Here is a 13081-nt window from a genome sequence, read left to right on the forward strand (position 1 = left end):
AGCAAGCCGAAGGCCGTCGGCAGATGGAGCTGGAGAAGGAGGCGAAGGAGGAACGACGGGAGATGGAGGAGGAGCGCGCCCGTGTTGTGCTACCACCGCCAACAACACAGCCCGCGCCGGTGGGACAGACGACGGAGGCGTACGAAGGTGCCCTCTGGACCATGGCGTTCCTCTCGTTCGGCCTAGCGCCTACGCTGGTCAACCTCACCGGCCCAGACGACGACGTCGTTGCCGCCTAGGGTTGCCTCCAAGTTTAGATTTTTTTTTTATGTTTAATTAATATAATGGGGACGCGTAGACTCTGGTCGGCTTTTAATGTTTAATTAATGCTTGTTTATTAATGCTTTATTTTATTTTTCATGCACCGATAAAAATGGATCGGATCAATGTTGGACGCATGTGTCGGTCCAAACGCCGAAACGGATGTTGGTGTCTATTGAACCAACCCAAACAAACAGAAAGTATACAAAATGACCGTCCGTTTGCTTCGGACGGTTAGAGTTGCTCTTATAGGTATATATATATATATAAAAGATGCAATGAAGAGACATCTCTTAGGGAGAGGTGGCAGTTAAATGGAGAGATTACCCCATAACTAGCACATGTTAATTAAACTCTAACGGTTTGCTGCTATTTTTTGAAGTTAATAAAAACACACATTTGACGTACAGATCGGATGGCCGTTCCCGTCGACCGAAGGGTCGTGACACGATCCACGGATGACTAGTGTGCCCGTTATAGAGGATGGCGTTGGAAATTCTCTAAACCCTGTATGCCAAGACTTTTAGTTTAATCTTTGCCATCTTTGCTGACAAGACAAGGTCTTGTTCTTATGAACGAGAAGTTCATCTTCTGCCTTTTTCCGAGGCAAAGAAAACAGATATCTTATTTATATTCATCCATTTTATGACTGGAATTGCATCAGGTATGTGATAAAAATAACATTCTGTACGCAAAACACAGACAACTTGCAGGCAAAGTTCAGATTGGCACTTTGTCACAGGCCAAATAAATTGAGAAGACTTGGGAATCGGTTGTCCTAGCTTCCTGGCTAGATTAAACTGGAACATTGCAAGTACCACAAGTTCAAAATTTCAACTGGAATTGATGAGAAATTTTTATATAGGTTCAACTGTAAAAACGAAAGGTGTTACAATGGAAGGGGATGTCCTGAACTGCTAGAGATCTAAGCTTCCACTCAAATGAATCTAACATCAAATGCACCTGCTTATAAGAACAGAAAAAAGGAGAACCTAATGTACACAAGTAACTACTTGAGTTCCTTCCCCAGACTATACAATGAAGTTCCCCCAGAAAATAAGTGCACCAAAATAATTGATGAAGCAACAAATTAATTTATCATCACATGCCTTGTTTGCCAAACATTGTGTAGGCAACACCACGGAGTGGACCCTCGTTTTCTCTACAAGTACCACCTCTCAGCAACTTACCGAGCACGGGCAGTGGACGGTTGTTTTGATGAGCGGCTGGACTTGTGTTTCCGCTTTTGGTTCCCAACTGCGGAAGAATTGACCAATGGCCCAGACCAAGTAGGCACGGAGCTTTTCTCATGAGCAAACACAGTGCTGAAGGAAGTCGGGTTTGGGGGTTCATATAGTGGGTCCATTTGATTTGAAGAACCCAAAGGGAAACCAACTGCACCATCCTGATGCGGGGGAGGAAACTTTTCGCTCTTACTTTTTGCATTTGCATGACTTACTATCCTCCTTTTCTGTAAGAAACAAAAATAGACACGAGTTAGCAGAAATATGAGAGCACGATACCATTTTAGGTCATACCCTGTAAGAGGTTCATTGTGAAAACTACAGCTCATATACTTGGGATGAGGGAATAAAATTGGCTTATTGCTCATGTGAAGAACTGAGGCCAACCGAGTGATGGCACCACCTCAGCTCAGTAGGCAAGTCAGACAACTAAGTTCCAAACAAAACTGGCTCACAGAAACCGGTAGAAACTAGGGTTCTACCGGGTCTTGGCCGGAGGTTGTAGGTGAAGGAGGGGATTGGCTGTGGTCGCCGGCGCAGGGGCGCCGTCTTGCACGGATGGGGGGCGGCGGCGCGATGGAAGAGGCGGCTAGGGTTAGGGCACCGGCTCCTAGTTGGAGCCGATCAAAATAGATTGATCTTTGCTTAATCTCAAAAGTGCTGATTACATGACTATATATAAGTTTCCTAGGCTATAATAAACTGGGCTAAGCCCCTAATATTATTAAGATAACTTGGCCAGTTTGGCTAACTGGGCCTCTGGTCATAACATTTCTCCCCGCCTGCGCAAACAGCTCGTCCTCGAGCTGGACATCTAGAAAATGTTGGCGGAACTCCTTGAGCTGCTCCCAAGGTGCCTTCGGAGGGTTGAGCTGGTCCAAAGTACGTCGTGCATCAAGGCCTGGAATGTCGTCGGCGCGTTGGAGAGACCGAAAGGCATCACCAAAAACTAAGTGATCGTGATGGTAGCCAGAACGCAAGTCGCGCGTAGGGAATAAGCGTGGCCCTGGCGGCTCTTCCCGGAGCTCCTCCACGACCGGTATAGGAAAATTGACCCTCGTCGTCGTGGCAGTGAGAGCACGGTAATCGAGGCAGAAACGCCACGAGCCCCCGGGCTTGTGAACAAGGAGCACCGGTAAAAGGTCGTCGTGCCGCTGCAACAGGGGCGGCTCGGAGTCTGCTATGGCGGTCGACGGCTGAGAGGGAACTGCTGGAGAAGTGCCACCCTCGCCCTTCCACTGCACCATGCACCCTTGACGCCAGAAAGTCATGGTCCGTGCGTCGAAGTCCCAAAGGATGGGTCCGAGCGTCCGCAAGAAGTCAACGCCAAGGATGAAGTCGTAGTCGCCCAAGTCGATGCCGACGCACGTGATGGCGAAGGACTCGTCGCCGATGAGGATGGGAACCTGCTGCGCAATTCCGTGGCAGCGGAGACGGTGACCGTTAGCCACGGTAACTCGGAGCTGCTCACCGCCCATCGACTGAAGGGCCAGGCGATGCATAGTAGACGCGGGCAGGAAGTTGTGTGTAGAGCCCGTGTCCAGGAGAGCTAAGAGGCGCTCCCCATTAACCGTCACTGGCAACAGCATCGTTGTTTCCGCTCGTATGACGGCAAGGGCGTGCAGGGAGACCACGAGAGCAGCGGCTGACGCCGGGGCTGCCGCCTCGGCAAGCTCGGAGGGAGCTGTATCCTCCACGACATAGTCGTCTGCCTCCAGGTAGAAGAGGCGCGGGCAGACATGGCCTGGCACGTAGGGCTCATCGTAGTTGAAACATAACCCCTGGCGACGACGCTCGTTTTGTTCGGTCGGGGTTAGCCGACAGAACGGTCGAGTTGCTGCTGTGGCGGGCGTCCCTGTCGCCGGCTGGGTGCAGACATAGCCGGCTGAGGGGGTGGGCGAGGTGCCGGGGCCGGGAACGCCTGCTGCATAGCCACCGCCCGCTGCTCAAACGCGCGGGCATAGTACATGGCCGTCTGGATGTCATGTGGTCCGCGCATCTCGACGTCCACGCGGATGTGGTCGGGGAGGCCCCCGACGAAGAGCTCGGCCCGCTGGCGAGTCGTCACGCCAGGCGCGTGACACGCCAGGGCCTGGAAGCGGTCGGCGAAGTCCTGCACCGTGGAGGTGAAGGGTAGGCGGCCAAGCTCCGCCAACCGGCTCCCTTTGATCGAAGGCCCGAAGCGTAGGAGGCAGAGCTCGCGGAAATGCTCCCATGGAGGCATGCCGCCCTCGTCCTGCTCGAGAGCGTAATACCACGTCTGTGTGGCGCCTCGGAGGTGATATGAAGCAAGCCAGGTGCGATCCGACACTAGCGTCCGTTGCCCCTGAAAAAACTGGTCACATTGGTTGAGCCAGCTCAGGGGGTCCTCAGTGCCGTCATAGGTGGCGAAGTCCAGTTTGGCGAAGCGCGGCGGCGTGTGGGTAGGGCCGCCCTGGCAGTACGGCTCGTCGGCGCGGAGTAGTGCAGGGGTCGGTGTCGGGTACCCATCGGGGCCGGCGAAGCTGGAGGGCACGCCGTACTGCGGGGGTGGCGCCGGTGGCGACTGGATGTGCGACGGCGCCGTCGTGTACACCGGCTGTGACGACCCGGTCACCCAGGCCGGGAGAGGCGACGGCGAGGGGGGAAACCGGAGCTGGTGGATCGACGCCCCCGGCGCCGAGGTAGGGCCCGGCCCGGAGGTGGTTTGTGGCGGCGGCGGCTGCAGAGTCTGCTGCAGCGGCCCGGCCGAGGGTGGCGGAGGCAGCTGCAGTGTTGGCTGCAGCAGCCAGGCGAGCGCGGCGGTTGCCGCCAGCTGTGGCGGCTGCCAGGGCAGCCACGACGGCCCGGCGCGGTCTGGTGGTGGCGCGACCGGCTGCAGCCCGTAGGGGACGTCCAGGTAGAGCCGGATACCCTGAACGGCGGTGGCCAAGTTGTGAATCGCGCCGGTCAATTCCTCCGGGGTGAGGACAGCAGGACGCAGCGCGGCAGAAGAGGCCGGCGCAGGCAGTTGCGGGGCGCCGGTCGTGGTGGTCATCGGGGTGGTGGTGGTGGACAGCAGCGGAAGGGTTGAGGTGGGCGGCGGTGAAGACATGATCGCACCGAAGCTATCTGATACCAAACTGGTAGAAACTAGGGTTCTACCGGGTCTTGGCCGGAGGTTGTAGGGGAAGGAGGGGATTGGATGTGGTCGCCGGCGCAGGGGCGCCGTCTTGCACGGACGGGGGCGGCGGCGCGATGGAAGATGCGGCTAGGGTTAGGGCACCGGCTCCTAGTTGGAGCCGATCAAAATAGATTGATCTTTGCTTAATCTCAAAAGTGCTGATTACATGACTATATATAAGTTCCCTAGGCTATAATAAACTGGGCTAAGCCCCTAATATTATTAAGATAACTCGGCCAGTTTGGCTAACTGGGCCTCTGGTCATAACAGAAACAATATAAAATAATTCAGAATTAGTGAGGAAGCAAGTTCATTGAACATACATCAATATTTACTTGAAGCTCGGCATTTGCCTCTGGAGCTGGAGCTCCCCTAGGCCGGTCGCGTGTCCTTGCCTTGCTAGCTCCATCTCCATTAGGTCTACCACCAGCAGCTCTTGAACTGTTGATCATGACATGAATAAGTAAGGCAGCATTCAAGCGCTCAACTCATATGAGACCGTGAACAGGGAACATAGCTTCCAAGGAAATTTGGTTATTTGCATAAAGGGGGGATTTGATGAGTTGACACTTTATAGAATTGATGGGGTATGTGAGATTAATTGACTTTTGACCCAACAATGAAGTCTGCATAGCATATTCCACATAAATCCTGGAAATCTTGTCATAACAAATAAGTAGCATGTACTACTTTAAGAACAAATGAGAGGACACTCTTAATTTTTTGGCCTTTATTAGTAATTACAGTGCAACAATCTACTGGGTCACAACTATTTTTTACTCCTGTATTCTATTTTGCAACTGGGGCCGGCCCATAGACCAGGCGAACATGGCTAGCGTCCTAGGCCAAGGGAGAATGAGGGCCCCACATACTAAACTATACTAGTAACCAGAATACCATTTTCCAATACGTCCAAGAGACTATTCAGATGTAGATGCAATACATAATACCTATCAATCGAAGTTTGTTCCTTCAACAGTTCCCTAAGCACTAATATAATAAACGGAGTTTGATAGCAGAGAAAATATTCTATTTTATCAAGCAGATAATCCTGTACTTGCATTATAAACTAAGAATTTTTATATATGCGAAAATATGTTGGAAGGCCAATAAAAAATGGCATATGAGCAACGCCCACAAAGAGATGCCAAGGGACAAAGCACAACACAAACAAATAACATAGCTAACAAAATGAGCATCAAGATGACAAACCGTCTGGCTTCTTCATCTCTGCGCTTTGCATCCATTTCTTTGCTTGGGGGATATTTTGGGAGACTCGATGGTTCGCATGCATAAGGTTCAGTGGTAAAGAACTGTGTAAATAATAATTAACAATTGTTTAGTAAAATAATCCTATATAATCAACACATGGTTAACACATTATCCAATTTTACATGTTATTCGAAAACCAAAAGTATGTATGCGCAACTGAAGGCAAAACTGAGACTTTGATCATCCACAGACATACAAGTAGAATCTCCATTATCCAATTTTACATGTTATTGGAAAACCAAAAGTATGCAACTGAAGGAAAAATTGAGACTTTGATCATCCACAGACATACAAGTAGAATCTCCAGAATGGCTGCACCAACCTAGATTACTAGGGTGGTCATATCTGATGGGACAGGAAGGTTCTTCAATGCTCTTTCAAAAGCTGGCTAATTTACAGCCACACGTCAATGTGGCACTAACAGTGAAGCTTTGAGAGTGCAATCTGGGATTTTAGACAGTATGGACACACGAAACGAAGGGTCAATGTGTTCGGTTGTGATAAGACCCATGGTCCAAATAAGAATATCATGTTACTAACCATGTCAATACTTGTCAGGTTCCAGAATAAACTGGTTATTTCGGTATGAATAGAATGTCTATTGTTAACATGGACTACAAGTGCCATATGCTTGTTCGGTTGTCATCTCAAACCTAAATCTACGCCACCAGCTACCGACCAAAAAAATATACGCTGGCAGAAATATCATGTTTCCGAACCCTAGTTTACAACAGGAACATTTAGCTATTGTTAACGTGCATACATAGTTCTGTACGGCATTCAAGTTTCCTAAATCAATAAATAATGCGTTTATAAGAAGGCAATGACTTCAAAATAAATGCAGAATTTTAAGTTCCTAGGACAGAATAGTAAGAGTTCATAGCTAGCTTACATCACTTCTTAATGCGGAGGACGCTGTCAAACGATCAGCTGGATCAATTGCAAGTAGTGTTTCAATCAACCGCAATGCTGATTGTGGAAAATCTTTGAATGTATCTTTTATTCGTCTTTTGTATGGCTGCTGAGGCTTAAATATCGTTGCATGAGGCAACTTCGACTTTTTCCAATATTCTTCTGTGGGGGAGCCACACAGCTTAAAAATTTTGTGCAGCTGTTCCACCTGAAAGGAGCAGACATGGTCAAGAAAATGATACATGGGAAGATAAAGCAGTACCTGTTGACTGGATTGGTTGGCCTGAAGACGGAACAGCGCAAGTGCATAAATTGTTAGAATAAATGGGCTTGGCCCATTTACAAATTCTGAAATCTCAAAAGAGACCATGAATAAAATGGCAAGTGGTGGTGTGGTGGTGCTAAAGTTTAGTATTATACCGCTAGTTGAGGAAGAGTTGGACCTCTTTATATAGTGAGTTCTCCCCACCACTCTTAAGTGTGTGTTGAGAAGAGAAAGGGGAAGGCCACACTCGCGCTCGCTCGCCTTGCCTCGCCTGGGCAGGGCGGGGCGTACGTGTGACATACGCGTGAATGGTTCGCCGAAATCCAGCCTGTTGCCTTGCGGGGGCACGGCTTCCTTCTGCCGTTTTATTTTTTATGTCTTGGCAGACAACTTAATTATTTCTTGTCCGGTAAGTATGCGACTTAGAAACCAACTCGGTTTGAGATCGTGATCGCGACACGGTACCGCCTCTGGTCCTCCTATATATACTGCTTACCGGCCTCAGCCAAAAATAGACCCAAAAACCTAGGGGTTTGCCTCATCTCGCAACTTGCGACGCCACCGTAGTCTACCTCATCTCGAACGCCAGCGTGCACCGGCGTGCGGGAGAGCAGGTCTCTAGAACCGTTCGTCTTTGCGATCCTGCACCGGGAGAGGACAAATCAGGCTTTTGGGAAGCGCCCTGCGCGACTGCTCAAATTCGTCATCACGGGTCGTCTACCGTACAAGTCGGGCGGTGCTACTCATCGCCGTCAACAACAGATCGTGCCAACATCGTCATCAACACTGTCGCTCCTACAGCAGCTAACGAACAATACGTTATTCGTGATCTGTTAAGTCTCTCTCAGCAGTTGCTACTTTGTGTGAGATGGTGATGTGCATATTCTGCTGTTCATCTAGTTTACTAGATTGTTGTATGCTAGTTTTGGTTCTAGTCATGAATTGTTTACTGGAATTAATCATGATCTTGCCTAATTTTTCCAACGTAAATAGCGTGAGGTCATGCTAAACTAAGCTGACGCATGAATAAACACACAAAACATGTAGCAAGAAAGAAGATCCCAAGGCAGGTCAATGTGTCTCTGGCCACATCAGGCGTTCACTGATTTCACCAACATTTACGCTGATGTAGTGACATGACTTGGTTACAAAGGAACTTTATGCCACAAAGAAGATATAGAAGCATTCCAAACAGTTAGATATATTATTGCTAACCTCGGTTCGGCCTGGCATAATAGGCCTCCCAGCCAACAACTCGGCGAGTATACATCCCGCGCTCCATAGGTCCACGCCCACCCCATAATCGGTTGCGCCCAAAAGCAGCTCTGGTGGTCGGTACCATAGTGTCACAACCCTGCTTGTCATCGGTTGCTTACGGCTCGGATCAAAGAATGACGCCAGACCGAAATCTGCAATCTTCAACATGCCATTGTTATCCAAAAGCAGATTCGACCCCTTGATATCACGGTGCAGCACCCCACGGTCATGGCAGTGCTCCAGCCCCGACAACAGCTGGTTCATATAGCACTTAACCTGCAGGTGAGCAAAGCCAGACACCTCGATTAGGCTCTCATTTCATCGCACGGTGTCATAGGGGCACCAAAGGCAGCAGCATTGGGATCTTGGAGACCTGTGGCTCGGTGAACTTAATATCTGGGCTGGCGACCAGCCCGGCGAGGTCGTGCTCCATGTACTCGAAGACGAGGTAGAGGCTGCAGGACATGCGAGAGGTGACGAGGCCATCGATCTTGATGACGCTGGGGTGGTCGAGGCGGCGGAGGATGAGGATCTCGCGGGCCATGAAGCGAACGCTCTCTGGCTCGAGGTTGTCGAAGCGCACCTTCTTGAGCGCCACGATCTTGCCGCTCACGGTATCCCGCGCCTTGTACACATTGCTGTACGTGCCCTGCCCGATCTGCCCCCAAAAGGCGCAAACTTTCTTCAGACCCAATGGCGGCTGGTAAATGCAAAAGGAACCGGGCCTGGGGAAGGGGCGCGCGTACCTTGTCGATCTTCTCGAAAGAGTCGGCGCGACGCGGGGTCCAGCCGTCGATGGCCTCGCCCGCGACGGCGGAGAGCCAAGCGGGCCAGCCGGCGGCGACCTGCTCCCCGCGTGCCCTGTTGGCAAAGCTGCCGCCGAGGCGGGCCTCGGCCACCGAGCGCGACGACCGGAACCGCCTCTCCTTCCTGGCGTGCTTCTCGGACGGGGCTGGGGCAGGCTGGTCACCCTTGTCGCCCTCTTGAGGCGGCGCCTGCTCGGGCTTCGGCTCGGGAGGCGGGCGGTCCGGAGTAGGAACGGCGGAGGGGCGGCCGTGGACGCAGCCCATGGGGGTCGGTCACCGGCGGCGGCGGCAGCGCATGGGCCGAGTGAAGTAAAGTGGGCGCCGCGAGTGAGGGAGGTGAGGATGGGGGGCGGGGGCGGGGGCGAGCGAGGCTGGAGGTGGACTGAGGTGTTTGACCCCCTCCGAATCTGATGCTGATGGCTGCCTTCCCAGTTCCCACACACACCCGCACCCCCTGCACTGGGCCTGGCCTGTACCTGTGATCCATGTGAGGGTGATAAAGAAGGGACTTTCATGAAGGGAAAGGAGAGAGGATTTATAGTAGAGGAGTATAAAACATGGACAGTCTTTTGGCTTTTTTGTTTGTTTTGCTTGGTTTTCCTTTACCCTTCTTTGCTTCTTTTTGTTTCGTTCATGGTTGATCCCCGGTATAGGCAAAGGCGATTTCTCTTTTGATTTCTAGAGTCTTCTCCTAACTGATGAAGCCAAAAAAATATGTATAAGGGGCCAAATGCTGATAAATCGGGTTGTATAAGGCCAAATTGCTGATAAATACTTCCTCCGTTCCAAAATTCTTGTTTTAAATTTGGCTAGATATGAATGTATTGTTGGGCAACGTTGCATGGAATACAAAAAAATTCCTACGCACACGAAGACCTATCATGGTGATGATCATCTACGAGAGGGAAATCGGATCCACATACCCTTTTAGATCGCTAAGCGGAAGCGTTAATAAACGCGGTTGATGTAGTGGTACGTCTTCACGATCCGTCCCACTATCCGTCACACGAACCGTCCCACGATCCGTCCCACGATCTGTCCCGATCAAGTGCCGAACGGACGGCACCTCCGCGTTCCACGCACGTACAGCTCGATGACGATCTCCACCTTCTTGATCCAACAAGAAGGGCGGGGAAGTAGATGAGTTCTCGGGCAGCGTGACGGCGCGTCGGTGATGGTGATGATCTATTCCTGCAGGGCCCCGCCCGAGCTCCGCAGAAAACCGATCTAGAGGAAGAACTATGATCTAGAGGAGAGGGCAGCATGTGGCAAAGTTGTGTCTCAAAAGCCCTAAATCTCTAGTATATATAGGAGGAGGGGAGGGGCAGCCTTGGCGCGCCAAGGAAGGCCTCCTTGGGTCGGCCGAAGTGCGGAAGGGAGGAGTCCTCCTTCAATCCCACTTGGATTAGGACTCCTTCCTTATTTTCTCATCTCTTTTTGATTTTCCACTTTTTCCTCATGGGCTTTCCTTGGATGACTTTATCAACCCATTATACCTTATTGCGCATCCAATAAACCCATGCGGACCCCTTGGGGCGTGGTGGACCCACCCAGTGGGCCCCCGGAACCCATTCGTCACTCCCAGTACACTCTCGGCAATGTCCGAAAATCTTCCGGAATCCAAACACCAACTTCCTATATATCAATCTTCGTTTTCGGACCATTTCAGAACTCCTCGTGATGTCCGGGATCTTATCCGGGACTCCGAACAAAACTTCGGTCACCAACACATATAACTCAACTATACCGAAACGTCACCGAACCTTAAGTGTGCAGACCTTGCGGGTTCGAGAACTATGCAGACATGACCTGAGACACTCCCCGGTCAATAACCAACAGTGGGACCTGGATGTCCATATTGGCTCCTACATATTCTACGAAGACCTCTATCGGCTGAACCTCTATGTCAAGGATTCATATAATCTCGTATGTTATTCCCTTTGTCCTTCGGTATGTTACTTGCCCGAGATTCGATCGTCGGTATCTCTATACCTAGTTCAATCTCGTTACCGGCAAGTCTCTTTACTCATTTCGTAATACAAGATCACGTAACTAACTCCTTAGTCACATTGTTTGCAAGGCTTGTTGTGATGGTATTAACGAGTGGGCCTCAAGATACCTCTACGTCACACGGAGTGACAAATCCCAGTCTTGATCCATGCCAACCCAATAGACACCTTTGGATATACCTGTAGAGCACCTTTATAGTCACCCAGTTACGTTGCGACGTTTGATAACCCACAAGGTATTCCTCCGGTGTCCGGGAGTTGCATGATCTCATGGTCATAGGAATAGATACATTGACATGCAGACAACAGTAGCAATAAACTAACACGATCATATACTACGTTTATAGTTTGGGTCTTGTCCATCACATCATTCTCCCAATGATGTGATCCCGTTATCAAGTGACAACACTTGTCTATGGTCAGGAAACCTTGACCATCTTTGATCAACGAGCTAGTCAACTAGAGGCTTACTAGGGACGGTGTTTTGTCTATGTATCCACACATGTATTTGAGTTTCCAATCAATACAATTACAACATGGATAATAGACGATTATCATGAACAAATAAAATAATGATAACTAATTTATTATTGCCTCTAGGCCATATTTCCAACAGTCTCCCACTTGTACTAGAGTCAATAATCTAGTTCACATCACTATGTGATTTCAACGAATCCAATACACATACAGTTATGGGGTTTGATCACGTCTTGCTTGTGAGAGAGGTTTTAGTCAACGGTTCTGAACCTTTCAGATCCGCGTGTGCTTTACAAATCTTTATGTCATCCTATAGATGCTGCTACTACGTGCTATTTGGAAATATTCCAAATGACTGCTCTACTATACGAATCCGGTTTACTACTCAGAGTTATTCGGATTAGTGTCAAAGCTTGCATCGACGCAACCCTTTACGACGAACTCTTTAATCACCTCCATAATCGAGACAAATTCCTTAGTCCAATAGTTACCAAGGATAACTTTGACCGCTATTCAGTGATTCAATCCTGGATCACTCTTTGTACCCCTTGACATACTCATGGCAAGGCACACATCAGGTGCGGTACACAGCTTGGCATACTTTAGAGCCTATGGCTAAGGCATAGGGGACGACCTTCGTCCTTTCTCTTTCTTCTGCCGTGGTCGGGCTTTGAGTCTTACTCAAATTCACACCTTACAACACAACCAAGAACTCCTTCTTTGTTGATCTATTTTGAAATCCTTCAAAAACTTGTCAAGGCATGCATTTCATTGAAAGTTCTATTCGAAGTTTTGATCTATCTCTATAGATCTTGATGCTCAATGTTCAAGTAGCTCTATCCAGGTTTTCCTTTGAAAAACTCCTTTCAAACAACCCTTTATGCTTTACAGAAATTCTACATTACTTCCGATCAACAATATGTCAACCACATATACTTATCAGAAATTCTATAATGCTCCCACTCACTTTCTTGGAAATACAAGTTTCTCATAAACCTTGTATAAACCCAAAAGCTTTGATCATCTCATCAAAGCATATATTCCAACTCCGAGATGCTTGCACCAGTCCATAGAAGGATCGCTGGAGCTTGCACACTTGTTAGCATCCTTAGGATCGACAAAACCTTCTGGTTGTATCACATACAACCTTTCTTTAAGGAAATCTTCGAGGAAACAATGTTTTGACATCCTATGTGCAATATTTCATAAATAATGCAGCAACTGCTAACATAATTCCAACAGACTTTTAGCATCGCTACGAGTGAGAAAGTCTCATCATAGTCAACTCTTTGAACTTGTCGGAAAACATCTTTACGACAAGTCGAGCTTTTCTTAACGGTGACTTTCATCATCATCGTCTGTCTTCCTTTAAAAGGTCCATCTGTACTTAACGGTCTTACGACCATCAAGTAGATCTTCCAAAGTCTACACTTTGT

The 13081-nt window shown here is 49.2% G+C and overlaps 1 protein-coding gene across 1 annotated transcript; it reads right to left on the reverse strand.

The window, feature by feature from the left end:
- Positions 1–1083: 1083 nt before the first annotated feature.
- LOC123448665 (probable serine/threonine-protein kinase At1g54610) lies at positions 1084–9622 on the reverse strand. The gene is made up of 7 exons (XM_045125628.1): positions 9100–9622; positions 8727–9011; positions 8312–8629; positions 6812–7039; positions 5860–5960; positions 4971–5088; positions 1084–1732 (listed from the first exon to the last, which is right to left on the reverse strand). The coding sequence occupies exons 1-7, from the start codon at positions 9421–9423 to the stop codon at positions 1448–1450; spliced, it is 1659 nt and encodes a 552-aa protein (XP_044981563.1). The 5' UTR covers positions 9424–9622; the 3' UTR covers positions 1084–1447.
- Positions 9623–13081: the final 3459 nt, after the last annotated feature.

The sequence above is a fragment of the Hordeum vulgare genome, chromosome 4H, assembly GCF_904849725.1.
Source record: "Hordeum vulgare subsp. vulgare chromosome 4H, MorexV3_pseudomolecules_assembly, whole genome shotgun sequence".
Classification (NCBI taxonomy): domain Eukaryota; kingdom Viridiplantae; phylum Streptophyta; class Magnoliopsida; order Poales; family Poaceae; genus Hordeum; species Hordeum vulgare.

Coding starts and splice junctions, on each gene's coding strand:
- LOC123448665 (XM_045125628.1), bottom strand. CDS start 9,423: ATGGGCTGCGTCCACGGCCGCCCCTCCGCCGTTCCTACTCCGGACCGC. Junction 9,012..9,099: donor CTTTCGAGAAGATCGACAAG/GTACGCGCGCCC, acceptor TTTTGGGGGCAG/ATCGGGCAGGGCACGTACAG. Junction 5,089..5,859: donor AGAGATGAAGAAGCCAGACG/GTTTGTCATCTT, acceptor CATGATCAACAG/TTCAAGAGCTGCTGGTGGTA.